Consider the following 27,172-nt stretch of genomic DNA (forward strand, 5'->3'; position numbering starts at 1 on the left):
TTATATGCATAGAAAGGTAAAATATATACTATATACTAAGACAAATGTTTGACTAACTGACGCTAAATAATACCAGATGTACTTGTTCCGAATTACTTTGTAAGAGAACTTATGATTTTTTTTGATCCCGATCCAGGATAACCCACGCACATCCTCCCGTATACTTTAAGTCAGTTCAGATTACTGATAATACCTAATACAATGTAAATGCTATGTAGGATAGTTGTTATACTGCATTGTTTATGGAATAATGACAAGAAAAAAAAGTCTCTACATGCTTGAACAAGTGCTGGAAGAGCATTTCCGGGTTTTCGCAATTCGCGGTTGCTTGAATTCATGCATGTGGAATTCGCGGATAAGGAGGACCGACTGTAGTTGTGGTTGTTGTCCAAATGGAGACAAAGGCCAAGGGGAGATCTGACAGGGGTGCAAATGGCCATGAGGAATTGATGGAGTATCAATAGAGAGAACCTACACCCAGTAGTGAGTGGGTCAGTGATCAGATGATAGGGAAATGATGCAAGGTGTGGAAACAACACATTACCTTGAAGTTGATACTGGATATGATTTGGAACCAACTACCTGTACCAGGATTTCAAAAAGGAATTAGAGAATCACTGAATGATTATAGTTAGGCCCATTGTGCCAGTGCTGGCTTTCTATCAGAGCAACTCTTGTATTCCACCCTCTGGCCCTTTCTCCATAGCTTTGCAATTTATTTTTCTTGTCTGTATATTTATCCAATTCCCCTTTGAAGACTATAATGGAAACTACCTACTTAAGAAAACTTAATAACAATTTAATTAACAGCTGAGTGGAATTAGTTTGTAGGACTGCAGAGCAGGGGAATGAGACTAATTTGATTGGTCTTTAAAGACTATCATGGATACAATGGGCTGAATGGCTTGTGGTTAACAGTACAATGATTCTACTACTGGATGTTATCTGAGGTCTATGGCAAATGAGATGCAATGAATTAAGGGCTTGTTTGCTGAGATGCATTGATTGAATTAATTCTATTGAACGTCTTTAATTGACCTGTTTCTGCCTGCATTGTTTTTCAGTGTTAAGTTCATGAGTAAGATTCAGTACGCTTACACTCTGTCTGAACTGGAGCAGGTCATTCCAATGGAACAGATGCAGATCCCAGAGTGTGTCTTACAGTACGTATCAACACTGGTCACATCCAACAGACTTTTAAAAACCTTTTATGTCCTGTTCTGAGAAGCTTTGTGAAGGTTCCTTCAAATGGCTTAGCTTTGAAGGCGTTGAACAGTGTGATACCAAGTTTATAGGTACTAAAAGGTCAGTTGCAAATCTGTACTCACTTGTGGTTATACAGCAATAAACTTTAATACAAGGACGAGAAACAGACTTGGCTCCCAATCCAAATGTCTGTTCAGTGACCTGACTTTGTAATGGATGAGAATTGGATGTGGTAGCCAAGCAGTCAGAATACTGAACTGGAGTCAGCAGGCATTTGGTGGCTTGCACTCAAATACCCTTAAGCAACTGAGGAATTCAAATTTAAGTACTTAAATAAATCTGGAATTAAACACAGTAACAGTTACGAAGAACCTACCACTTGTATTAAAGCCCCATCTGGCTCATCACTGTTCGTAGAGGAAGGGAATCTATCACCCTTGTCAAGTTTACCTTTTGTGTGACTCTAAACCCACAGCATTGTGGTCAACTCTAAAACGCCCTCTTGAGGAATAGCTAAGAGAAGGATTAAACACTTACCTTGCCAATAATGAACACCAGCATAAACAAATAAAAACAAAAGTTGATCTATTTTGTCCTCCCCTTTTATTGAAGGATCCAGCACATGACCTGCAGTACATGCAGGACTGAAGCCATTGGCTAGCACTCACCACTCATTCTTGTACATGCAATTTCTTAGCAAAGATACAGAGAGAGCCACAAGCTGCACACCCACTGAGAAACTATGACTTAGCAAAGGTCAATGCGTTCAGAAGAAAAGGAAAAATGACTGGATGAGATGGAACTTTGGCCTGGTTTACCGGTTTGGTATATGGATTAACATGGGATCCTGTAGCAATGTGGTTGTATTATTGAATTTATGATCAGGAAAAGAGTTTTCACCGGAACCACACAGGATTTGACCTCAGCTTTAAATATGCTGGTATTTCAGTTAGTGCTCAATCCCAGGAGTGAGTGTGGTAATTAAATCAGAACTAATAAAAGGTTAACACACACAAAATGCTGGAGGCACTTAGCAGATCATTGAAATGAATAAATAGTCCATGTTTTGCGCTGAATCCCTTCTTTAGGACTGGAAAGGAAGGGGAAGATACTAGAATAAAAAGCAAAACACAAAAAAACACTGGAGGAGCTCAGCAGGTCAGACAGCATCTATGGGAAAGAGTAAACAGTGAACGTTTCGATTTACTAGAATAAGGTGGCATGAGGGGAAGAAGTATTAGCTAGAAAGTGATAGAGGAAGGTGGGAAAGGTTAAGGGTTGGAGAAAGAGGAAGCTGGTAGGAGAGGAATGTAGACCATGCGAGAAAGGGAAGAAGGAGGAGCATCATGGGGAGGTGTTAGGCAGTTGAGGATAAGAGGTAAGAGGCCAGAGTGGAGAATAGAAGAGGGAGGGGGTAAGGGAAATAAGTTTACCAGAAGGAGAAATCAATCTCATGCCATCAGGTTGGAGGCTATCTAGACGGAATAGGAGATGTTATTCCTCCGTCCTGTGTGTAGCCTCTATGGCAGAAGAGGAGGCCATAGACTGACATGTCGAAACAGGAATGGGGATAGGAACTAAAGTTGTTCGCCACTGAGAAACTCCACGTTTGGTAGATGGCTGCTGCCTGACCTGGTAAATTCCTCCAGAATTTTCTGTGTGTTGCTCTAGATGTCCAGTATCTGCAGAATCTTGAGTTTATAATAAAGGTTTATGTAACTTAAAGGCTGCTGGGTATGTGGCATGGATCTAGTGCTTGTGGGAGTTGATGCTGTATGACCAGTCAGTGGAGCAGCCATTCAGTACTGAGATGTTGGGCTTGGGGTGGCGGCCTACTGGCACTGTGACTGTGGACCTCTACCAGGGACTGGCAGGGCTTGCCCACCTTGACAGATTACCCAGATCTTGCTGTTTCTCTCATCATCACCCATTGGATGTGATGGAAACTGTCACTTCCCTCTCTGTCAGTTTGGCTACACAAATAGAGCACTAGTGTTTGCAGGGTTTTTGTTCCAAGTCTAAATACATGTGAAGTGGTTTGATAAGTTTCACAGATCTGATGAAATAATGGATAATTCCCAGCTTTTCTAACTTTCAGATTTGAAGAAGAAAGAATCAAGGTTAAAAAGAACAGGTAAATAATCACACTGCTTCTTTTATTTCCTTATGATGGTTCTTGTATTCGTTTTTATTAAAGGCTGGTATGATTGTTTCACAGTAAAACTTCACAATACAACACCTGTAGATTTTGGTTGTGCCAGATTAGCAGATCTTTGAGATTACTAGACATCCAAACATTTTCATTTCACTTTTCTTTTACACATTATGCAGTGGTATAATAGATTTGTTAGTGAACCTGATGAGTATGAATGGAGTGGGAGATAGAACTACACATAAAATGCTGGAGGAACTCAGCAGGCCAGACAGCATCTATGGAAAAGAATAAACAATCGACGTTTTGGACCGAGACCCTTCATCAGGACAAGAAGTCGACTGTTTACTCTTTTCTATAGATGCTGCCTGTCCTGCTGAGTTCTTCCAGCATTTTGTGTGTATTGTTTTGATTTCTAGCATCTGCAGATTTTCTCCTGTGCAGGGAATAGAAATAGTGAGTTTCAGATTGTAAAGGGCAGTTATTATCTTTCTACTGACCAAAACAAGCTTGAAACATAGAATAATTACAGACCCAGCTCCAACCAGTAGAGTACCATGTTCCAAGATATTCCCAACCCTGATCATGGCAAAAGTCTTAGTCACATATATATATAGGTAGGGTGCCTAAGGCTTTTGCTCAGCACTTTAGTAATTTTATGTACTGGATTGTACTGTTCCTAAAAAAAACTTCATGACATTTGTGAGTGATGATAAACCTGATTCTGATAAGGGTCTCTATTGTAAACTGAGGGTGTGAAGGGGGCAGGAAGAGGGGAGTCATGTTTGGGAAAAGGGAAAGGGAGATGGGAGCAAAGCACCAGAGAGACATTTGGAGTTTGGAGTCAGATGACCTTGCCTGGGTGTCTCAAGGCTGGGTATATCTGCACCTAGGGCACCCCCTCCCCTGACAATCTGCCACCTGTCCCACACCCTTCCTGCAGCACTCCACTTTCACCATTCCCAATATCCTTTACTCCCATCAGATTTACAAACTCACTGTCTGCTCCACGTTGACAAATACAGTACCGAACAGATGTTTTCAGCACCCTAGCTATGTAGATATGACTTTAAGACTTTTTCACAATACTGTACACACCTGGCCTAGACTTCAGATCCCTAGCTCATGCTCTGGACTAATGCACAAACCATTTTACATTGTTACCATCAGGACGGTGGTACAGAAGCCTGAAGGCACACACTCAGTGATTCAGGAGCAGCTTCTTCTTCTCTGCCATCTGATTTCTGAATGGATATTGAACCCATGAACAGTATCTCACTACTCCTTTATTTTTATTTATGCACTATAAATAATCAGGTGGCAGATTATCAGAGTTTTACTGTGGTTCCACTGATGATGTGTTGTATATTGCATTAAAAAAAGTTTTGATAATGGAATACTAACTAGCTTGCCCTTTAATGAATCAGAGCTCTTTCCAATTTACTTTGCTCTTTGCCATAACTCTCATTAAATTCTTCTCTCCTCAGGTTAAATTATTAGCTCATGAATGCTTTCTCTGTTTTTCTGATATAGTTCACAGTTCTTGGGCATTTTAAAATTTGTTAACCAGCTCAGAGTAGAAACACACGTTTCTTTTTCAGTTTTATTTTCTCCTTCCTGTCCTGACTTCAGCTTGGAGACAGATTCTAGATATTTGTACTTTTCCAAGTGCCTTACCTGTGGCCATGTTGTACTCAGCCAGGTTGGCAGATTATTACAGTGTTGAGGGGATATACCAGTACTAGGCCACAACTGGATCCTATTTCTCATGTAATGCCCATACTATAACACAGGTCATTGAGCCACCAGCAATTTAGGCAAAGGACTTGAGATCCTGTTGAATATCAGCCTTCTGTCCACGAGTTCAGAATTAGGTTTAATATCACCAGCGCACTGTGTTAAATTTGTTAACTTTGCGGCAGCAATACAATGCAATATAATATCGAATAAAACAGAATTACAGTAAAAAAATATATAAAATAGTTAAATAAATGGTGCAAAAATAAAAATAAAACAGTAGTGAGGTAGTGTTCATGGGTTCAAAGTCCATTCACAAATCGGATGGCAGAGGGGAAGAAGCTGTTCCTGAATCACTGAGAAGCCTTCAGGCTTCTGTACCTCCTTCCTGACGGTAGCAATAAGAATAGGACATATCCATATTAAGGTGGAGTCCTTAATAATGATGCCTATTTGAAGTACCACTCCTTGGATAATATAGAGGCTAGTGCCCATGATGGAGCTGACTGATTTTACAACTCTCTGCAGCTTACTTTGATCCTGTGGAGTAGCCCCCCACCATACCAGTGATGCACTCAGTTAAAATGGTCTCCATGGTATATCTGTTGAAATTTGCAAATGTTTTAGGTGGAATGAATGAATTTTAGTAATTTTCTAGAGCAGAACATGGCTGGGTGTTGGGGTGAAAAGAATGTAAAGGTTGTTGATGTAGTAGATTAAGTGGCATCACCCTGACATCAAGGCAGCATTTCCTTTCATTAACGGAATCCTTCTTATGTGTTTTCTATTTTAAAGGACAGAAGATGATGAAAACACAACTGAGAAAAACAGGTGATACAGTAATTTTGAAAGTACAGTTTTATAGAACTTTTACAGTTTGTGACGAAAGAAAAGAAAACTTTTAAGTTTAATTTGAGAGGAGCTAGGAGCTAAAGATTCAAAATCAAGATTGTTTAATGTCATGACTGAAGGAGAAGAAGATTACATTTTGCAAGTCATTTCTGTAGCTTGGTTATGTAGTAACTAATAAGATATTCTTTTCTCTCAGATCTGGAACTGCAGCAGAAGAACAGCAGGAGTGAAGGTCTGTACCTAGTGGTATTAAGAGTGAGCCATAGGTCAAATGGCTTCTTTCTGTGCTAGTCCATCATAAAGTTGAATGAAAGGCAGTTCAAATTGCTGCAGCTTATATATGCTTGCTGTAATTCTGCTCCTGATTTCACCACTGCCGCCAATTTGACCTCCGATTTAGTAAGCTCCATTAACCCATGCTGTATTTAATCTGCCTACCCTTTTGCTCATTGTCACTGATTTTGATTGTCCATCTGGCCACTGGCACATTGAATTACGAAGTGCTTTCAAGTCCACCTGCAATCTTCCTGTATCTCATCTGTGCAATTCTCTAGTCCTCTCGCTCTACTATTGTGAATCCTACCTACAGCCACCACTGCTCCACAGTAACAGATCATTCAGGATCTGCTCCCTCTGACTCACCTCCTGACTAATCCTTTAATAATCTTTGCAAAGTCATTTATTCAATCAGGCTTGATGTCACCTCACTTGACTCTCTCCATTCTTTCATGTATTTCTATTTCTAATTCCTTAGTGTTCATTCAAGGATATCTTATAAATTGTTTTAAACACATGTGTTTCTTCAGCAGGATTTAGATTTTGCCTTAATTTAAGTAAATTTAGTGTTCTGTAAAGTTTACTCTCATAAGGTACTCTTTCATCAATTATTTTAATTCTCAATTATTTTAAGATCTGAATATGGTAGTATCTTGCTGAGCTAATGAAGCAGTGGTATGTACAAATTCCCAAAGCAACAGCTAAGGAAATGGTATCATGTTAAATAAACATGGTATAAAATGCAGTTATTAGTAAGAGACCTAGAGAATACCGGATTATAAAATTCCATCAGTTTCTCTAATACCATTTCAGGATCGAAACTTGGAGCTCTTACTGTGGTCAGACTCCACCCCTATAGCAATATGTTTGACATGTAGCAACATGTCCTGAAATTGGTTAGCAAGTTACTTGTTTGAATCAAACCCACTGCTACTGTCAAGAAAGTGACTCACCACCACCTCCTTGAGAAGAAATGAGCAATAAATCTGAATTGATTTTAAACATTCAAACAAGTTCTCATTTAATCCAAGAATTTACTGAAAATTCTCAGTAAGTCAGGCAGCATTTGTTAAGGGGTGAACAGTTAATATTACATAGTGCTATCTTTGACACAAGTTTTGTTAAAAGAGCTTTGACCTAAATTTACCGAATTACCAAAGATTAATACTGTTTCTCTCTCCTCTCTCCACAGATGCTGCCTGACCTGCTAACTATTTCCAGCATTTTGGGTTTTCTTTTTCTGCAGTACTTTGCTTTTATTAATGAGAGAAAAAAATAATGACTGGCAGTATTAAAGGATTTTGACAGTGTTGTGACTTCAGCAGTGGATAGTTTATCACCTTTCTGTGCTCGCTGACTAATATTTAAAGATGGATTGCTCTTGGCTTTGGCAAATGGATGTTCTACAGAGTCATAGAGAGAGATACAGTGTAGAAACAGGTCCTTTGGCTCACTGTCCATACCTACAACTAAGCACCCATTTCCATTGATCAGTTCCCAACTCATTCTCCTTGAAATTCTTATCAACACAATTCCCCCTCTCCCCTCTCCCCCCATCTTCACCCCCAAACAAGCTAGATTCTACCATTTCAAGATCAAGATTAGATTTATTTGTTACACGTACATCGAAGCAACGTTCATCATTTAGCATCAACGGCCAACACAGTCCAAGGATTGTGCTTGGGCAGCCCACAAGAGTTGTCATGCTTCCAGCACCAACATAGCATGCTCACAAATCACTAACCCTAACCATGTCTCTTTGGAATGCGGGAAGAAATTGGAGCATCCAGAGGAAACCCACAGGATCACAGGGAGAATATACAAACTCCTTACAGACAGCGCTGGGAATCGAAGCACAATCAATGATCAGTGGCATTGTCAAGCTATTTCATTAACCCACCCCATAGTTCACTAGGGCAAATCACAGTGGCCAACCACTCACACATTTTTGGAATATGGGAGGAAACTGGAACAGATCTACTGTTGTAGATCTGTATTTTGTTTCCCTTCATGCTCCACAACCCAGATATTCCATTGTTTCTTTGAAATATGTTTGTATTTGATAGACATCTGAGGTCTAAAAAGGAGAGGACAATTCCTCAATAATCATCTCAAACAAACCAGACAGCTGGTTCCATTCCTCCTGCCTCCTGTACTCTCTGAGTGAGGGCTAGTTGGCAGTTTATACCCTCCTGCAATAGCTAACCTGTGTTCACAGAGTTACTTCACAAATGCCTTTCGTGAAAATCCAAAAATCAGACCTTCCCTGGCAAGGTACAGATGAAGAATATAGTTCATACCCTGTATCTCTTTCTGTCTCCCACATATAAGACTTTAAGATAAAAGAGCATATTTAGGCCATTTGGCCCATCAACTCTGCTCTGCAATTCCATTACAGCTGATTTATTATCCCTCTCAACCCCATTCTTCAACCTTCTCCCCTTAACACAGGGGTTCCCAACCTTTTGCACGCCGCAGACTGGTTTAACGTAGACCGGTCGATGGGTTGGGGGGAAGGGGATGTTTCATAATACACTCAATTTCGTTTCTAAAAGGGCTTATCTAATGAATTTAATATTAAACACACAGCGCATATTTTCCTTGCGGCCTGGTATCACATGCTTTGTGGCCCAGTGGTTGGGGACCACTGCCTTAACACCCGCATCCTCCACTGCTCCAAGGAGAAAAGGCCGAGTTCACTCAACCTATTCTCATAAGGCAATCTCCCCAATCCAGGCAACATCCTTGTAAATCTCCTCTGCACCCTTTCTATGGTTTCCACATCCTCCCCGTAGTGAGGCGATCAGAACTGAGCACAGTATTCACAAGTGGGGTCTGACAAGGGTCCTATTTAGCGGCAACATTACCTCTCGGCTCCTAAACTCAATCCCACGATTGATGAAGGCCAATGCACCGTACGCCTTCTTAACCACAGAACCAACCTGCACAGCAGCTTTGAGTATCCTATGGACTCAGACCCCAAGATCCCTCTGAAAGTCCACACTGCCAAGAGTCTTACCATTAATACTATATTCTGCCGTCATATTTGACTACCAAAATGAACCACCTCACTCTTATCTGGGTTGAACTCCATCTGCCACTTCTCAGCCCAGTTTTACATCTTATCGATGTCCCGCTGTAACCTCTGACAGCCCTCCACACTATCCACAACACCCCTAACCTTTGTGTCATCAGCAAATTTACTAACTCACCCCTCCACTTCCTCATCCAGGTCATTTATAAAAATCACAAAGAGTAGGGATCCCAGAATAAATCCCTGAGACACACCACTGGTCATTGACATCCATGCAGAATATGAACCATCTACAACCACTCTTTGCCTTCTGTGGACAAACCAGTCTGGATCCATAAAGCAATGTCCCCTTGGATCCTATGTCCCCTTACTTTCTCAGTAAGCCTTACATGCGGTACCTTATAAAATGCCTTGCCAAAATCTATATACACTACATCTACTACTCTACCTTCATCAATGTGTTTAGCCACATCCTCAGAAAAATGTAGTCATTCTTGATGTGTGAGCTAAGATAGAGACCTCAACCACTTCTTATCAGAGATCTTTACAAAATTATGATGTGTAGAAATAGTCAGTGCCCTCACTAGTTTAGGAGTCACACAATAAGATAGTTGAATTTGAGTGGGTGGGTGCAAGGTAATTCAAAATACTCAATTGGTTCCTTTCATTCGGATCTTTTTTGCCTGTGGTGCTGTGGAATCTGAAGCATGAATTTAATAATAGTTATTGAAATAATCATTTTGACCATTAAAAAGATCTAATTATCTTTCTGTTCTAGGAAAGTTAACCTTGGCATCATTGACTGGAATTCTGAGAAAAATGGATGAAGTTCTTGAAAGTTATGACACAGTTGTAGGTTATAAAATACTGATTTTCACTCTCTGTTACTGACTCCAGGATACAGGCAGAGGATACTGGGCCACAAATTTTTTTTTGTCTCTAATCAGGTGATTCAAACAGTACATGGGGCTTCGTGGCTCAAAGTGTCAAATGAAAAATGTGTAGGTTAAGATTAATTCTTTTTCCACAAGATTTCATTTTAAATAAGTCATTCAGTATCTTCATTTTTGCTAATCAGCCCATAAACCCCTGAAACACTGTCTATTGCTGGGCTGTTAGCTCCAAAGGCACCAGTCACTCTGGAATTGCAGCCATTTTTCACACATCATCTTAAATGGCAAACTTCAGCATGGCCTTCTCCTGCAGGTATCTCAACACCTGAATACCTAAAACTTATACTTTATGACAACTTCAGGATAAAATCCACCACTGATTGAAGGCCCTGCATATATTCTTAAACCACTTCCCTTTTATGAAAAGGAGAGATTCCCACTTCTGTTGACCTCAAGGATCACTACTGTGGAAAAGTTATCGGTCCATTTTGGGTTGGAATTTAGCCAGATAGGCATTGTTTCACAACAATTCACCCATGACTATACGAGAATAGTTTTGTTACATTCATCAGCATCATCACCCGATTACTAATATATTGACAAGACTATGATTTAACAATACACCAACCTAGGATTCTGGTGATGGAGAAAGATTAAATGGTAGTGAAAATAAAATTACCCCTGCTGACCAGGATGGTGCTATTTAATGTGATCAAGAAGTTTTCAAATTCTTCCAGGAAGTATTTGCTCCTTTGGAATAATGGGGGAGGCTATGGATTAATTCCCCGGTTTATTGAGTTAGCTGATCTCAGTCATGGTAACTGCCTTGGTGTGCTACAGTTGACAACTGTGTGCTCAGGAGCAGAGTGGCATGAGGGGGAATACTTGGCAAAATGGTCAAGGTCAGCTGTGATGCCCTCAATGATTGGGTAACCTGCCATGACTTGAGGTCAGTGCTCACAAATGAAGAAGGGGCAGGAAGAATAATTGTGGAGAATATGGGGACGACAATAGAAATGCTGTTTTACTGGATCGGTTACGCTGAGAGTGAAAGGCAGATCGAGTGGAGCATAACTCACTATGGAGGCAAAGAATGAGGCCTGGCTGACAATCAAAAGTTTAAAAATAGCTGTTGGATGGGTCAGTTCTTGAAAGTACTGTTTTTATTTTGGTGAATCTAGTTGTAATTGTCCTTCATGGTTAACACATGTACAGGTTTAAACTGTTTTTTGTTATGTTCCTTCATTGCTAAAATTTTCACACAGACAAGTTAAATTCTAGCTCTCCAATAAATGCTTACTCCCAAACAGCAGTGTGAACAGCTTCCTGTGTAATCAGCAGCTGCAGCGTTCATTCTGGATTGTATAATCTCAAACATGACACCTTGATGACCTTTTGCCTATTCTCTATTTCAGGATTTATAGAAAGCTTGATTGAAGTCTCTTGCTATTCTTTCTGGATATCCAGATTCTTCATTTTATGTCATGGGCATTTCTACATGAAATACTGGGGAATGTAGTGATTGCCCCCAAATGGTCATGTTCTAATTGTGGGAAATTGATAGCTCTATTGAGTCTCTAAGTTCTTGAATTCTATTAAGGATTTTGAGACCCATATTTTAATATCATCTGGGACATTTTCATACTGAACACAACTGAGATTTGATGCTACATTCCAGTCTTTGAATCGAGATCCAATGTTAGAAGCAGTATCGAAAAGGCAACTTATAGATCAAATTCGAAGTTCTCCTATGTAGAATTGACTTTGTAGGGTGATAGAAACAATTTAAGGAACTGCTGAATGACATTCATATTAGGCAGCAGTGTTAAAATTCTGGAAAAAGGTCAAAAGTGAATGGGCTAAAGTTTTCTTCCCCCCCCCCCCATACAAATCCACCTCATAGCCATCAGGCAACTTCATATTCTGATTTGAAATTTATACTAAAATTCTCTAATTAGGCAAAACAACATCAAATTGATAACTTTGAAAATTTAAATGATTTTAAGTCTAAGGTCTAGAATTACACCCACTGAATAAGCTTAGCTAATCTGCATGTTAAGTCCCTTTGCTCTGTGGATTTGATACAATCAAGCTGACAGAATCTGATTAAACTCACTTTTTGGCTATTTCATTACCTATATTTTGTCTACATGATGTGATTGAATAAAATTGTTTGTTACATCAATGTGCCATTGGACTCTATACTGAGACCATCAGCAACTCCCCACTTCCTTCTTGTTAATATCACTTCATCTCAATATCTATTGTTAAATACTTACCCATTTTTGTAACCTCAAGGCCTAGTTGTTCCAGTATTCCTTTGGCTATCCTAACTTTTATATTCCATAATCACTTATCTCCATAAAAACACTGCTACCTACAGTGTCTGTAAAAAGTATTAACCCCACTTGGAAGTGTTCATGTTTTATTGGTTTACAACATTGAATCACGATGGATTTAATCTGGCTTGTTTGACACTGATCAACAGAAAAAGACTATCAAAGTGAAAGCAGATCTCTACAAAGTGGGATAAATTAATTACAAATATAAAACAAAGAATAATTGATTCCTTAAGTAATTCACCCCCTTCAAGTCAGTATTTAGTAGATGCACCTTTGGCAGCAATTACAACCTTGATTCTATGTGGGTAGGTCTCTATCAGCTTTGTGCATTTGGACACTGCAATCTTTCTCCATTCTTCTTTACAAAACTGCTCAGGCTCTATCAGATTGCATGGGAATCATGAGTGAACAGCCCTTTTCAAGTCCAGCCACAAATTCTCTATTGGATTGAGGTCTGGACTCTGACTTGGCCACTCCAGGACATTAACTTTGTTGTTTTTAACCCATTCTTATGTAGCTTTGGCTTTATGCTTGGGGTCAATGTCCTGCTGGAAAAGAAATCTTCTCACAAGTCACAGTTCTCTTGCAGACTACATCAAGTTTTCCTTCAGGATTTCCCTGTATTTTGCTCATTCATTTTACCCTCTACCTTCAAAAACCTTTCAGGGCCTGCTGCAGTGAAGCATCCCCACAGCATGATCAGCAACCACCATTCTTCATGGTAGGGATGGTTTGTTTTTGATGATGTGCAGTGTTTGGCTTACACCAAAAACAGTGTTCAGTCTGATGGTCAAAAAAACTCAGTTTTGGTTTCTTCAAACTATAGAACCTTCTGCTAGATGATTTCAGAGTCCTCCACATATATTCTGGCAAATTCTAGCTGAGATGTCATTTTTTTTTCAACAATTGTTTACTCTTTGCCCCTCTCCCATAAAACTGGGATTGGTGAAGAACCCAGGCAACAGTTGTTGTATGCACACACAGTCTGTCCCATGTCAGCCACTGAAGCTTGTAACTCCTCCAGAGTTGTCATAGCTCTCTTGGCAACTTCCCTCACTAGTCCCCTTCTTGCACGGTCACTTGGTTTTTGAGGATGGCCTGCTCTAGGCAGATTTACAGCAGTGCCATATTCTTTCCATTTCTTGAGGATTGACTTATCTCCAAGAGATATCCAGCAACTTGGAAATTTTCTTGTATCCATCTCCTGGCTTATGCTTTTCAATAACCTTTTTACAAAATTGGTTGGAGTGTTCTTTTGTCTTCATGGTGTGATTTTTCCCAGGATACTGACTCACCAGCAGTTGGTCCTTCCAGACACCGGTGCATTTTTACTACTGTCAACTAAAGCACCTTGGCTGTACACAGGTGATCTTCATTTAATTATGTGACCTCTAAAAACCAATTGGGTGCACCAGTGATGATTTGGTGTGTCATATTAAAGGGGTGAATACTCATGCAAACAATTATTTTGTGTTTAATATTTGTAATTAATTTAGATTGCTCTGTTAAGCTCTGTTTTTACTTTGACATGAAAGAGTCTTTTTTCTGTTCATCAGTGTCAAAAAAGCCAAATTAAATCCACTGTGATTCAATATCATAAAACAATGAAACATGAAAAATTCTGGGGGAGGGAGGGGAATACTTCTTACAGGCACTGTATATCCCATCTTACATCAGCCTTTTAACCTATTTTCATTGCTTTTTGCTGACCTTGTTTGTTCCTCATCTGGCAACACATCAATGCTAAAGTTTTCATTCTTCTTTCAAATCCCTTCATGGGTTTTTATTTATTCCTCTGAGAACTATGTACTCCTCCAATCTTGAATTCTGACTTCTTGTACATTCCTAATTTTAACTTCTGTACCCAGGACAATTGTGTCTTAAGCAGCTTCCACCCCTTAAACTCTGGAGCTTCTTTCCAATTCTCAAAGCCACAACTAAATGCGTGTAGCTCAAACCTGCCGGACCGTATTGTTAAAATAATTAATTTTTCAGTCAAAATATAAAATAAAATAAATTTGATATTGCCTTGGCCAATCAGCACAGTCTCGGCACAAGTTTCAAACCTGTCTCCTCCTTTTGGAGATCTCATGTGGCTTATTATTGCTTTTTCACAAAACACTTGTGGAGAATCTTGGAGTGCTTTGCTTCATTAAAAGTGCAATGTTACCACTTGTTAAATGTTGTCATTGTGACCTCACACCGTGCTTATTCAGCCTGCTTAACAGTTAATTGTAGCTGGCTGACGTTATCCTGGTTTAAGCCACATTAACTACGGGATCATTGTCCTGATTACATTGACACAGCTGGAAGAGCTGTTACCTCACAGCTCATGTTCAATCCTGATTTCAGGTTTGCCGGTCCTCACCTTTGGTTTCTTCCAGGTGTGTCGGTATCCTCCCATATCCTACAGAAATGCAGCTTGGTAGGTTAATTGGGCATCATGAACTACTGCTGAGTACAGTTATCAGTTAGTGCAGGAGAATCAGCTGGCAGTTGGCAGATTGAGGAAAACAACATGACACATGTTATTATCACTTTCTGTCTCTGGAGACAGCCTATCCTCCGATGTCTACTACAAACCTACAGACACTCACAGTTACCTAGACTATTCCACCTCCCACCCTGTCTCCCTTTCTCTCAATTCCTCCGCTCCGCCGCATCTGCTCTCAGGATGAGGCCTTTCATTCTAGGACAAAGGAGATGTCTTTTTTTAAAGAAAGGGGCTTCCCTTCGTCCACTATCAACTCTGCCTTCCATCGCATCTCCCATATTTCACGCACCTCACCTATCACCGTACAGATCCAATGTATAATCCTCCTTAACTTCCGCCACCTCCTACGAGATCCCACCACCAGGCACATCTTCCCCTCCCCCCCCACTCTCAGCTTTCCGCAGGGATCGCTCCCTACGCGACTCCCTTGTCCGTTCATCCTCCCCATCCCTCCCCACCAACCTCCCTCCAGGCACTCATCCCTGCAAACGGAAGAAGTGCTACACCTGCCCCCACACTTCTTCCCTCATCACCATCCTAGGCCCCAGACAGTCTTTTCAGGTGAGGCACCACTTCACCTGCGAGTCAACTGGGGTGATATACTTTATCCGGTGCTCCCGATGTGGCCATTTATACATAGGGGAGACCCGCCGCAGACTGGGAGACTGTTTCGCCGAACACCGGCGCTCTGTCCTCCAGTAGTGGCGGGATCTCCCTGTGGCCACACTCTTTAATTCCACAGACCACTCCCACTCCAATATATCTGTCCATGGCCTCCTCTACCATCAAGGTGAGGCCACACGCAGGTTGATGGAGCAATACTTTATCTCCCGCCTAGGTAGCCTCCTACCTGCCGGCATGAACATTCAACTCACAGACCTCCTTTGATACCCCTACCCCCCCCCACCCCATCCCTATCTATAATTTTAGTCTAGTTCTCTTTCTCTCTCTCTTCCCCCCTCACTATAATCTCCCCCCAGCCATACCTCTTTTATTTCCCATAATTCTTCACCTTCCCCCTAGCCCATTTCCCTCCAGCCTATCACTTCCTAGCTCTCTACTTCATCCCTCCCCCCACTTCTTATCCCCCCCTCGACCATCCCATGTTACTTCACTCCTGATGAAGGGTCTCGGCCTGAAACGTTGCCACTACCTCCTCCCATAGATGCTGTCTGGCCTGCTGAGTTCTGCCAGCATTTTGTGTTTTTATGACACATAATAAACTGCATTTCAGTCGCAGACTGGCAAAGATACAGAGTTTCAAAACTGAGGTCAGTAGTTTTGGGTGCTACAGGTATTGAGAAAAATGAACTTTCTTCCTCCTCCCATTCAGGTGCATGCTCCAACATATTTACTGCTGGAAGACATTTATTCAAGCCTAGGGAATATTAACTTGGCTTGGAGTCAATGCGTTCCTTCTCTATCCAAAGATGATGTGAAGGGAGGGGCAAGGCACCCCAGCATCTCTACAGAGCGAAAGAGTTCTTAATGAGTTCCACTGAAATTGAACTATTATGTCTGTTGTATTCTCTTCAATGTATAATTAAAATTCCAATCAATTTAGTCTTTCTAAAGACCTAGACAAATAACTACACCATAGGACAGAATCCAGGACTCAAGGAAATCCTTGAGGTGGGTCTATCACTTCATGAGGCTTGAGTTGTAGCGTTCCCCTGGGTTCCTTGGGTGAATTGCTGACTAAGATGGGGGCCCTGATTCCATGGTTAGTGGCATTGAGGACATTTAACCATTTTTGTCTCATGTAATGACTACTCCTTATTCTCAGTTGTTATATAAATAAAGAGTTGGCACATCTTCTGTGTAATTGCTGCTAAGATGATGCTTTGCTTCTGGCAAAATTCATCGTGTCCATGTTCACTTGTGGTTCAGTGCCAATTAACACCCAAAAGAAACTGATACATAACTTTAATATACAAAACTCTTCTTATTATCTAGTTTTGATTCCGTTCACAGTTATGTCACCAGCATTCATCAGTATTTGTAGGAACTACTGAATGAACACATTAACCAATTCCTTCTGATTATCAAAGTCTAGAAACAATATTAATTACCAATGTAACATTGATTGCAATGCAGTTCCTGTAACATTTCCTTCAAAGTAGATACTTGTTAATTAAAATACCAGCCAAGTTAGTCTTTCTACATAAAGAACTCATATTTTCTGTTTGCACTTGCAATGATTTTGTGCTGTTCCTTATGCTTCCTTTTTGATATTTATTTCTCCTCCTCTGATATGTTCAGATTTTAATGCAGTTCAGGAAATACCTTTATTTCTTTTACATTCCATTTGGGGTTTGCTTGTCCCACTCATAGAAACTCAGAACAGTGCTGAAGCAATATCAAGGATGGTACCTCCATCAAATCTCTGGTCAGCAAAGCTACAGAGTTGTATTAAGTCTGTCTTAAGTCTAGAGTTCTGTAGTGCCCAGTCACATGAGATGAATCATTGACCCTACATTGAGTTTTGTTAGAACAGTATAGGAAGCCAAAGTCCAGGGGTCAAAATGAGAATAAGGTGAAGTTATTGCAGCTGCTGACATTTCTGATTAATAATATTGAGTGAAGGATGTTTGCGGCTGGACGGTGTGATGTAATACAGATTCATAATTTAAAATGCATTGTTCCAGTATCCTATAATAACTACTTGTCTGCATAACAATCCCACTTTGCAAGGAACAACTGTTTAGTTTGGATGTTATTTTGTAGATCCGGTTTGTAGGTACTTCCTGGGCTTAAAAGTCATAAAAACTCCAAGTGGTGTCACTAACAAGTGGCATGTTACTGCAGGCAGTGGAACAGCAGCCACACAGATCCAGCATTCCAAGTCTAATCCTGACTTCTGACACAGTTTGTGTGGGATTTGTATGTTCTCCCTATGACCGACCGGCTGTGTTTCCCCTGAGTTTTCTATCACATCCAAAGACATGCAGGTCCATGGGTTAATTGACCACTGTAGTTGCACTAGTGTAGAGTTGAGTGGTAGGGTCTGGGGGAGGGGGAGTTGATGGGAATCAGGGATATAATAAAACTCGTGCAGTAAAAGTGTAAAGGGCTGCTTGATGGTTGGCGTGGCGTGGTGGTTGAAGGGCTTGTTTCCCTGCCCTTTGACTCCATGACAAAACTTTATTGGTTGCAGCCCACCAGAGATCTCTGTCGAATATACTGCTCCAGGCACTCGAGGGCTATAAGATCCACATCAACATCAAATTTATTTGCAAACAGATGATGTTGTTGAAGTATCCACTTGAGGTCGCCCACTCCATAAATACAGACTGATCTTCGATGGGAACCAGTGCACCATGGGTAGGGCTTCCCTTGCGTCACGTCGCCTTCAAAATATTTCCACTTCACCAGCCTAGCTACTGACCTCATGTCACTTACATCGTACTTCGGATGTGAGGGTTCGGAACCAGGGACACCAGGCATCCTTTGCAGAGTGGCCCAGATGAACTCATCAGGACTATATGTATCTTTCGACCATTCCATTAATTGCTTTGCCTTTGGGTCTTTGAAGATGTGTTCAACAAATGCTCTACTAACCACCATGTAGGCACTACCTGAGAACATAGTGGTGAAAGATGGTTTCTTGATCTTATTTGTCCTTACTATTTTCCCATTGATCACCTCAAAATGATACTTCCAGCGCATCTGCTTCTTCTCTGAAGGTACTTCAGACTCTAAACTATTCCTTCCTTTCAACACCTGTAATTGGCGGACAATCTCTGAATTGGTTTTGATGGGAAAATCCATGCCACACAGGTTGATGAAATACCTCCAGGTTAGATGTCGTACCAGCAGTTCCTCCATGCAGTTCAGGTCAGCCTGAACTCTGGACCAAGAGCCATAAACAATATTCTCCAACCTCTGCACAATAAAAACATTTGGGAAACAGGATGCAATGCTGCGGATCGCGATTTTGAAGTCAGTGGATGATTTCTCATCAATATGCACACAGTAAATATTCTGTGGTGTGAAGATTGTTCTCAATAATCTTTCAAACTGGTCGGCTTTCTCATGAGTGACTATGGAGTAGGCAATTGGAAATAATTTCTCATTTTCACTGAGAGGAAGAGTGATGTACTTCCTGTTTCTTATGAAATTTTCACAATTGTATGTGACCTTAGTAAAATAAGAGTCATTGTGCCTTATAGCATTATACTGTGCTTTTAAAAATTGGCTTCTTTTGATTGCATTTACATCCCCTTGCAAAAGCGCAGTACAGTTCACATCATAAAGTAGTTCTGTGGAGATTTCCAACGTTTTATCAGAAGCACTGATAGTAGGGGGGTGGCTTTCATTAGGCATAATGCCCTCTCTGGTAAAGATCTTCAGTAATAAACAGATGGCACAACTCAAGGCAAGGGTTAAACAGGAACGTTGTAGACATCGTTTACGTTTCCATATCATGATGGAATGGACAACAAGCTTCAAACGTCTGAGTTGCAAATGAATGCCTTTGACTGATGTTTCAGTGTCCTTCTCAATGCCAACTGAATTAAATGAAGTATATTACAGATAATGTTCCTGGTTTTAATTCTTTATTCATGCAAAGCTGAAAGAAAGGACAATATTTTACAATTTTATTGATGCTGACAATTCCTTGGATATTAAAGATTAAATAGAAGCAACTTTCCTGTAATTTTGGAGTTTGCCCACCCTCCCTGTGACCAGCTAGATGCTCTGGTTTATTCTCACATATCAAAGACATGATGGTTAGTACATTAATTGGCTACTATAAATTGCCCTTAGAGTAGGTAAATGTCAGTAAAATCCATTTGGAGGTGGTGAGGTTGGAGGAGAGAGCCGATGGGAATTTGAGAGAAAAGATTGAGAAACTGTTGTAGAAAGGTGCTTGCTGTGGACATCCAGCACATACACATGTACAATGTCCTGTGTATGTGACTCAAAATGGCTTCTTTGGTTTGTTAAGAGTAGGAATGCTTCTTTGTCTGATAAGTGTTTCTCTCGCAGTTGTTTAGCTTTAGATTTGCTGATATGGGGATTGTATTCATTTGTTAACCAATGGGGAATGTTATTTTGTCTTGTGAGGCAGGGAGCTTGGGGGGGTTTTCGCGGGTTTTCAGGAGAGTCGGGAAGAAGATGCCAAGGAAGGTGGATGTGTGCTGTACTGCTTGGTTGACCACCAGGGGTGGTCCCAGGTGCGAAGACATGGAGGTCGGAGGAAAGTGACGAGGGGTCGAATGGTTCGATGGTTGAGCTCCAACGATGTGCACTAAACTGACTGAACTTTGATAAGTTGGCGCCTTTTGCTTTTTCTTTTCTTTCATGTATATTGTATTGCCTAGTACCCTTTTAGTTTTAGTAAACTCTTTAAAGTGTATTTCATAACGGTATCTGGTGTGGATTTGATACTGTGTGCGTGCGCGAGGCATAAACTTGATTCCCACAGCACCTGTGCGTAAGGGAGGTGGGGTTGGTGAGTGGCTGGATCTCATTTTCCCCTAGACATATACCAGCCTGTTGGGTGAGTGTAACACACAGTTGGCCAAGGGACTGTTTCCATGCTATTCAACTTTAAGATCTGTTAAATTCAAATATTCTAATGTGATGTTGATAACTGTGGCGGTTTGCAAACAGAAAGTAAAAAGCTTTGCTAAGAAGTTCCACCTACGGTTATGCTACTTTGTAAGATTGATAATATCTGTGTAGATTTTAGGATAACTATAAGGGTTTATAAGTGCAAAAAAAATAAGGAAATGGTTAAGAAATAATTGACTTGCAAATTTCAAGTAATATTGAGGAAGCGTACATTTTAAACCTCTCCAAAAGTGAGGCACAGAAATTAAGTGAATGGACTCCACATGCAGTATCAATATGAAACCATTTGTAGTCAAGGCAGTCCATGACCACATGTAGCGAGGCTGGAAGAAGAGGGAGAAGCTATAGGACATCATCAGCTCTTCAAGACATGAAGAAAGACAACAGTCAACATAACATAATGAGAACAGAAAGTTGTATCCTGACAGGAATAGAAGACAGGGCTATTGGCATCACATCTCCCTGTTTTCCTATCATCTTTGTTCATTGTTGAATTTGTATATCTCTATAAAATTCAAAAAAACTCATTGCCTTAAAGATTGAATCAGTAAAGATAGATCAAAGTTGGTCAAATAACCAAACTGATAATGGGTTGGGTCTTACTTAAGTCAGTATATCAAAAGAGGAAGATTTCTTCCCTCAATATTGTCAGTGTTCCTTGTGACTTTGATCGACACATCAAAATCCGTCTTATTCTTTGTGGGATTTTGTTACATCTAAAATTGCTCCATAAGAACAGTAATTGGGACCCAAACAGTATTTATAGCATATAAAGCACGTCTAAGGTGTGATTGGGATCCCAGATGTTTTTTGCAAGACAATTGAATTATTTCATCTGTTACTAATGCTCTATTGAAATTGCAGGTTGAAGTTATCGAAACTGCAGATGAGTTTGAAATTGCAGGTTGAAGTTATCGAAACTGCAGATGAGTTATGAAAAGGTCGACAAAATTAAGGAAAAGTAATGTTCTCTTTCTGTTGATTGAGGAAATGTATAAAAGGAAGACAGAGACCATGGAGGTAATAGTGGTGATCTTCTGAAACATGAGGTCAGTGGATTGGATGGTTCAGAGTATTCTGGTAGAAGCCTGATATTGTGGGATCTGCAATTTTCAAATTAAGTTATGTCTTTCCTGTTAATGTTTGGGGTGGACTCTAAACGTTGTAGAGGTGATGACAGATGAGTTGGTATTGTTAAAGCCCTCCTTTCCAAGTGCTTTTCTTGTCTAGAATCTGTATAGACTTTTAAAATAAACTATTGATCTGAAAGCCATGTATGTGTTTGTGCCCTCCAAATATATTATTTAATGAAAATATCACAACTTGAGCAGCAAGCAGCATTGACATGGAAACCAAAACTTTCAGTGCACAAGACTGATGAAACAACAGATTAGGAGCAAGATGTTATCACATTAATGTGCAGCGAGCCACTACCTAAAAAGAAGTCTGTAGGCACAATATGATGTCAGCAAGTCTTGTTGAGGTCTCCTAGCATGTCCCCTCTTCACAGAGGCCAAAGAATTGGTTGTGTATTTCTGACTGAAGTTCCTCTCTGCCAAGTTTTAGAACCTCAGCAGGGACACCACCTGTGCGCTAGACCTCGCAGTTTACAATGAGTATATGGCATTCGCTTTCTTGTTGATCTGGCTGATGGTGAGAGTGTACTAGATAGATCGGTGAGGGATGGAGTTAAGGACATTTATTTCAAGATCAGAATCATAGCTGCAGAGATCGGGAAATTTCTTATTTGTCACTGGCTTTCACTGAATTGGGCTTTTGAGTCTCCGAGACACAAGACAATGTTGATAACATTAAAGCACTGGCGTATGTCATGGTTAGTGGTGCATTGCCACACATCCTCCACTCTTTCCCCACCATCTATTATGGCCTGAAGCTTGCGGTAAATAGGTAACATTTCTTTCAGAACAGAACCTCATGAAATGATGGTTTACTCATCACTACCCCATATCCCCCAACATGTTTAGACCATAAGACATAGGAGCAGAATTAGGCCAGCTGGGCCATCGAGTCTGCTCCAGCATTCAATCATGGCTGATCCTCTTTTTCTTTCTCCTCCTCAACCCCCGTTCCCGGCCTTCTCGTAACCTTTGATGCCATGCCCAATCAAGAACCTATCAATCTCTGCCTTACATACACCCAATGACCTGGCCTCCACAGCAGCACGTGGCAACAAATTCCACAAATTCACCACCCTTTGGCTAAAGAATTTTTTCTGCATCTGTTTTGAAAGGGTGCCCCTCTGTACTGAGGCTGTGCCTTCTCGTCCAAGACTGTCCCACCATGGGAAACATCCTTTCCACATCTACTCTGTCTAAGCCTTTCAACATACAAAAAGTTTCAGTGAGATCCCCCCTCATCTTTCTGAATTCCAGCAAGTACAGACCCAGAGCCATCAAACGTTCCTCCTACGATAACCGTTTCATTCCTGGAATCATCCTTGTGAAATTCCTCTGGACCGTCTCCAATGCAACCACATCTTTTCTAAGATGAGGGTCCCAAAACTGTTCACAATACTCAAGGTGAGGCCTTACCAGTGCCTTATAAAGCCTCAGCATCACATCCCCGCTCTTGTATTCTAGACCCCTTGAAATGAATGCTAACATGGCATTTGCCTTCCTCACCACCGACTCAACCTGCAAGTTAACCTTCAGGGTGTTTTGCACAAGGACCCCCAAGAACCTCTGCATCTCAGATTCCTGGATTTTCTCCCCATTTAGAAAATAGTCTGCATATTTATTTCTACTATCAAAGTGCATAACCATGCATTTTCCAACATTGTATTTCATTTGCCACTTTCTTGCCCATTCTCCTAATTTGTTTAAATCCTTCTGCATCCTACATGTTTCCTCAACACTACCTGCCCTTCCACCAATCTTAGTATCATCTGCAAACTTGGCAACAAAGCCATCTATTTCATCATCTAAATCATTGATATACAGCATAAAAAGAAGTGGTCCCAACACTGACCCTTACAGAACACCATTAGTCACTGGCAGCCAACCAGAAAAGGATCCATTTATTCCCACTCACTGCCTCCTACCAATCAGCCAATGCTCTAACCATGTTAGTAACTTTCCTGTAATACCATGTGCTCTTAACTTGGTAAGCAGCCTCATGTGTGGCACCTTGTCAAACGCCTTCTGTAAGTCCAAATATACAATATCCACTGCATTCACTTTATCTAATCTTGTAATCTCCTCAAAGAATTCCAACAAGTTCGTCAAGCAAGATATTCTCTGAAGGAAACCATGCTGACTTCGTATTATCTTGTCCTGTGTCACCAAGTACTCCATCACCTCATCCTTAGCAGTTGACTCTAACATCTTCCCAAACACTGAGATCAGGCTAACTGGTCTATAATTTCCTTTCTGTTGCCTTCTTCCTTTCTTAAAGAGTGAAGTAACATTTGCAATTTTCCAGTCCGCTGGCACCATGCCAGAGTCCAATGATTTTTGAAAGATCATTTCTAATGCCACCACAATCTCTAATGCTGCCTCTTTCAGAACTCAAGGGTGCAGTTCCTCTGATCCGGGTGACTTATGTGCCTTTAGGTCTTTCAGCTTTTTCAGCATCTTCTCCCTTGTAACAGTTATTGCATCCACTTCTCTTCTTTCACACTCTACATTTAGTTTATTTCCAGCTAAATTATATCTTTTTTTCCTGACACTTTTATCCTTCAACTGACTACAGTGTATATTTGTCTTCAGCAAACCATCATTCATGATCTTAGTGGAAGTATGTTCTTTAGCATTTATTAATAAAATTGTTACTTTTATTTAATGCTGTTCACAATCCCAGGACAATGTAAAATACCATAGAATCCCTGAAACATGTCTGCAGTGCTGACACTGTTACACCTGGCTATTGTTATGAAGAGCAATGTGATGATCAATGAGGGATAAATTCTGAGCAGGATACCTGGTATAACTCTTCTTCCATTCTTTGAAATGATGCACTAGGCCAGGAAGGGTTGAGGACATTGGACGCAATAAATCAACAGGATCAGATATCCCTGCTGAGGTCATGAAGACTGACATGCCAGAATATTGCTCACCTCTAGCTGAACTGTTCCAACACAGGTCCAAACACGAGAAACTACCAAATTATGTCCAGTCCACAAAGGCAGGGAAAAATATAATTCCATAACTACAGTCAGATCAGCCTGTTCAATCATCAAAACGATGGCAGTTGTCATCTACAGAGCTACCAAGTAGCACTGACTGTCCAACTAGATGCTCACCTAAGCCCATTGTGGTTATGCCAGGGCCACTCTGCTCCAAGTCACACTTTAGCCTTGGAACAAACCGCTGATATTTCAGAGGAGAGATGTAAGTAAGCACTTTGAATATCAAAGGGCATTTGACAAGAATGCAGCTCCTGAAGCCCTCATAAAACTGGAACTAATAAGTATCAGGAAGACTATCCCAATGGTTGGAGTCAAACCTTGCACAAAGGCACTTAGTTATAATTGTTGGATGTCTAACATCCCACGCCTGTGCATCACTGCGAGCATTCCTCAGTCCCGAGCCCAGCCAGCTTCCGTTGCTGTATCAGTGTAAAGAAGTGAGAAGTGAGAATGTTTATTAATGATTGAACAGCATTCAACTCCATTTTCAGTTCCTTAGAGAATGAAGCAGGGGCAAGACCGAGACCATATTCAGGCATGGGAGGCCAGCCCTCAGCACATCCATAAGTTGTTTTGGTTCTGAATGCAAACAATGGATCTCACTGCATGCTTGATGCACATATGATAAGTAAGTGAATCTGACCTTCCATATTGCAAACGTGGCAGGCAAGGATATAGAACATAGAAAAACTACAGCACACAATGCCATGCCAAACATGTACTTAATTTAGAAATTACCTAGGTTACCCATAGACCTCTATTTTTCTAAGCTCCATGTACCTTTCCAGGAGTCTCTTAAAAGACCCTATCGTATCCACCTCCACCACCATCGCCGGAAGCCCATTCCACACACTCACCACTCTCTGTGTAAAAAACCTACCCTTGACATCTCCTCTGTACCAACTTCCAAGCACCTTAAAACTGTGCCCTCTCATGATACCCATTTCAGCCCTGGGAAAAAGCCTCTGATTATACACACAATCAATGTCTCTGATCATCTTATGCACCTCTCTCAGGTCACCTCTCATCCTCCATCTCTCCAAGGAGAAAAGGCCAAGTTCACTCAACCTACTCTCATAAGGCATGCTCCCCAATCCTTGTAAATCTCCTCTGCACACTTTCTATAGTTTCCACATCCTCTCTCTCTGTCTCCCTAAAAAAGGAAAAAGAGACATCCGCGTCCCTGCCTTGGCTTAGTGTGAAATAAGGCATACCAGATGACATATTCCCCAGTACCTCACTGAAGAGTCACTGTAAATGTTTGTGTTGAGCTCTCTGCAAGAGTATTTTGCATTCGGAATCTCTGAATCCTCCTGTGCATGATGTCAGTGATATTTGCTTTCCACAACAGGATCTCACCTGAGCGAAGGGCTGCTGAGTCAAACTATTGAGTCCAATTTACAACACTAATCATTCCCTTCTGAGTTGCTGCCTGACCCACTGAGCATCATTTCAAATTCCAAGTTTCATTCTGATTCGGATCAACAAAATAAATATCCAAAGCAGTTTAAAGTTGGGCCAATTTTATGGTGCACATGAGGATTAGATCATAACACAATTTTGCTCCTTACAAAATACTTTTATTTCTCTTTACAGGTCAAGCATTGAAACATATTGACATATGCAAACAAAAAGTCAGTTTGCATCCAATCTTCATCTCATTGTTCACCAAGTACACTATGTTCTTCTAGGATATATGGAACATTATGGCACAGTAAAGTGCAGACCCTTCAGTCCATGATGTTCTGCTGAACTTTTAACCTACTCTAAGATTAATCAACCTCTACCCTTCTGCATAGACCACCATTTTTCTAACATCCATGTGTCTACCTAAAAGTTTCTTAAATGCCCCTAATGTATCTGCTGCCTCTGCCACCCTTCCTGGCAGCATGTTCTATGCACCCCCAATTCTCTGTATAATAAACTTACTTCTGACATCAGCCCCTATATTTTGCTCAAATCATCTTAAAATGTTGCCTGTTTTTTCTATTTTGCATTCACATTTATCTATGATTTATAGGTCATCATACACAGTAGCTGCTAATTCCTCCTCTACAAAGTGCATTTCAGTACTTTTACAGATGTTTCTTAGTGTTATTACTATTTTTAAATACAAAGTACCTAAACTTAAGCAAACTTTAATATCTGTCCCAGATGCCAGTTACATAGAAGCAGAAGTTGGCTGTTGACAAACTGCCAGTTTTAAAGTGCTAGTTCAGCTATATTGGAAACCCAAGTTATAAACTAAAAAATATAAAGACAAAAACCCTACTCTCATATTTTTAAGAAATGATAAATTTTGATATGAGCCCATTTCTTTGTCCTCCAGTGTAAAGATGCATGCTAAATGTGAAAGAGTACTTACTAAAAAAGTTAAACCAGCAAGACAATCCAACTCCAAACTTGTCTTTACAGAACGCAGCAAGCAGACAGTGCGTGTGAGCAGATCCCTCCCCACT

The 27,172-nt window shown here is 40.7% G+C and overlaps 2 protein-coding genes across 9 annotated transcripts in view; one reads left to right on the forward strand and one right to left on the reverse strand.

Annotated features, from left to right (window-relative positions):
* LOC132406219 (caytaxin-like) overlaps positions 1-12,289 on the forward strand; it is a 55,471-nt gene extending 43,182 nt beyond the window's left edge. For 7 of the 8 annotated variants that reach the window (XM_059991558.1, XM_059991562.1, XM_059991560.1 and 4 more), the window contains 5 exons: positions 1,065-1,163; positions 3,305-3,340; positions 5,891-5,926; positions 6,144-6,179; positions 7,416-7,533. In XM_059991558.1, the coding sequence (XP_059847541.1) occupies positions 1,065-1,163; positions 3,305-3,340; positions 5,891-5,926; positions 6,144-6,177 (205 nt within the window). In that variant the 3' untranslated portion in view covers positions 6,178-6,179; positions 7,416-7,533. Of the gene's footprint in view, positions 1-1,064; positions 1,164-3,304; positions 3,341-5,890; positions 5,927-6,143; positions 6,180-7,415; positions 7,534-10,035 lie in introns of those variants that run through there. The other variant, XM_059991559.1, reaches the window with a different exon arrangement.
* A 4,740-nt stretch (positions 12,290-17,029) lies between these two features.
* LOC132406220 (beta-1,3-galactosyl-O-glycosyl-glycoprotein beta-1,6-N-acetylglucosaminyltransferase 3-like) lies at positions 17,030-27,168 on the reverse strand. Its single transcript, XM_059991565.1, has 2 exons — positions 27,079-27,168; positions 17,030-19,559 (listed from the first exon to the last, which is right to left on the reverse strand). The coding sequence occupies exon 2, from the start codon at positions 19,412-19,414 to the stop codon at positions 18,131-18,133; it is 1,284 nt and encodes a 427-aa protein (XP_059847548.1). The 5' UTR covers positions 19,415-19,559; positions 27,079-27,168; the 3' UTR covers positions 17,030-18,130.
* Positions 27,169-27,172: the final 4 nt, after the last annotated feature.

This window comes from Hypanus sabinus, chromosome 16 (assembly GCF_030144855.1).
Source record: "Hypanus sabinus isolate sHypSab1 chromosome 16, sHypSab1.hap1, whole genome shotgun sequence".
NCBI lineage: Eukaryota > Metazoa > Chordata > Chondrichthyes > Myliobatiformes > Dasyatidae > Hypanus > Hypanus sabinus.

What these genes read in the sequence shown, in the direction of transcription:
- LOC132406220 (XM_059991565.1), bottom strand. Translation starts at nt 19,414, where the DNA reads ATGATATGGAAACGTAAACGATGTCTACAACGTTCCTGTTTAACCCTT.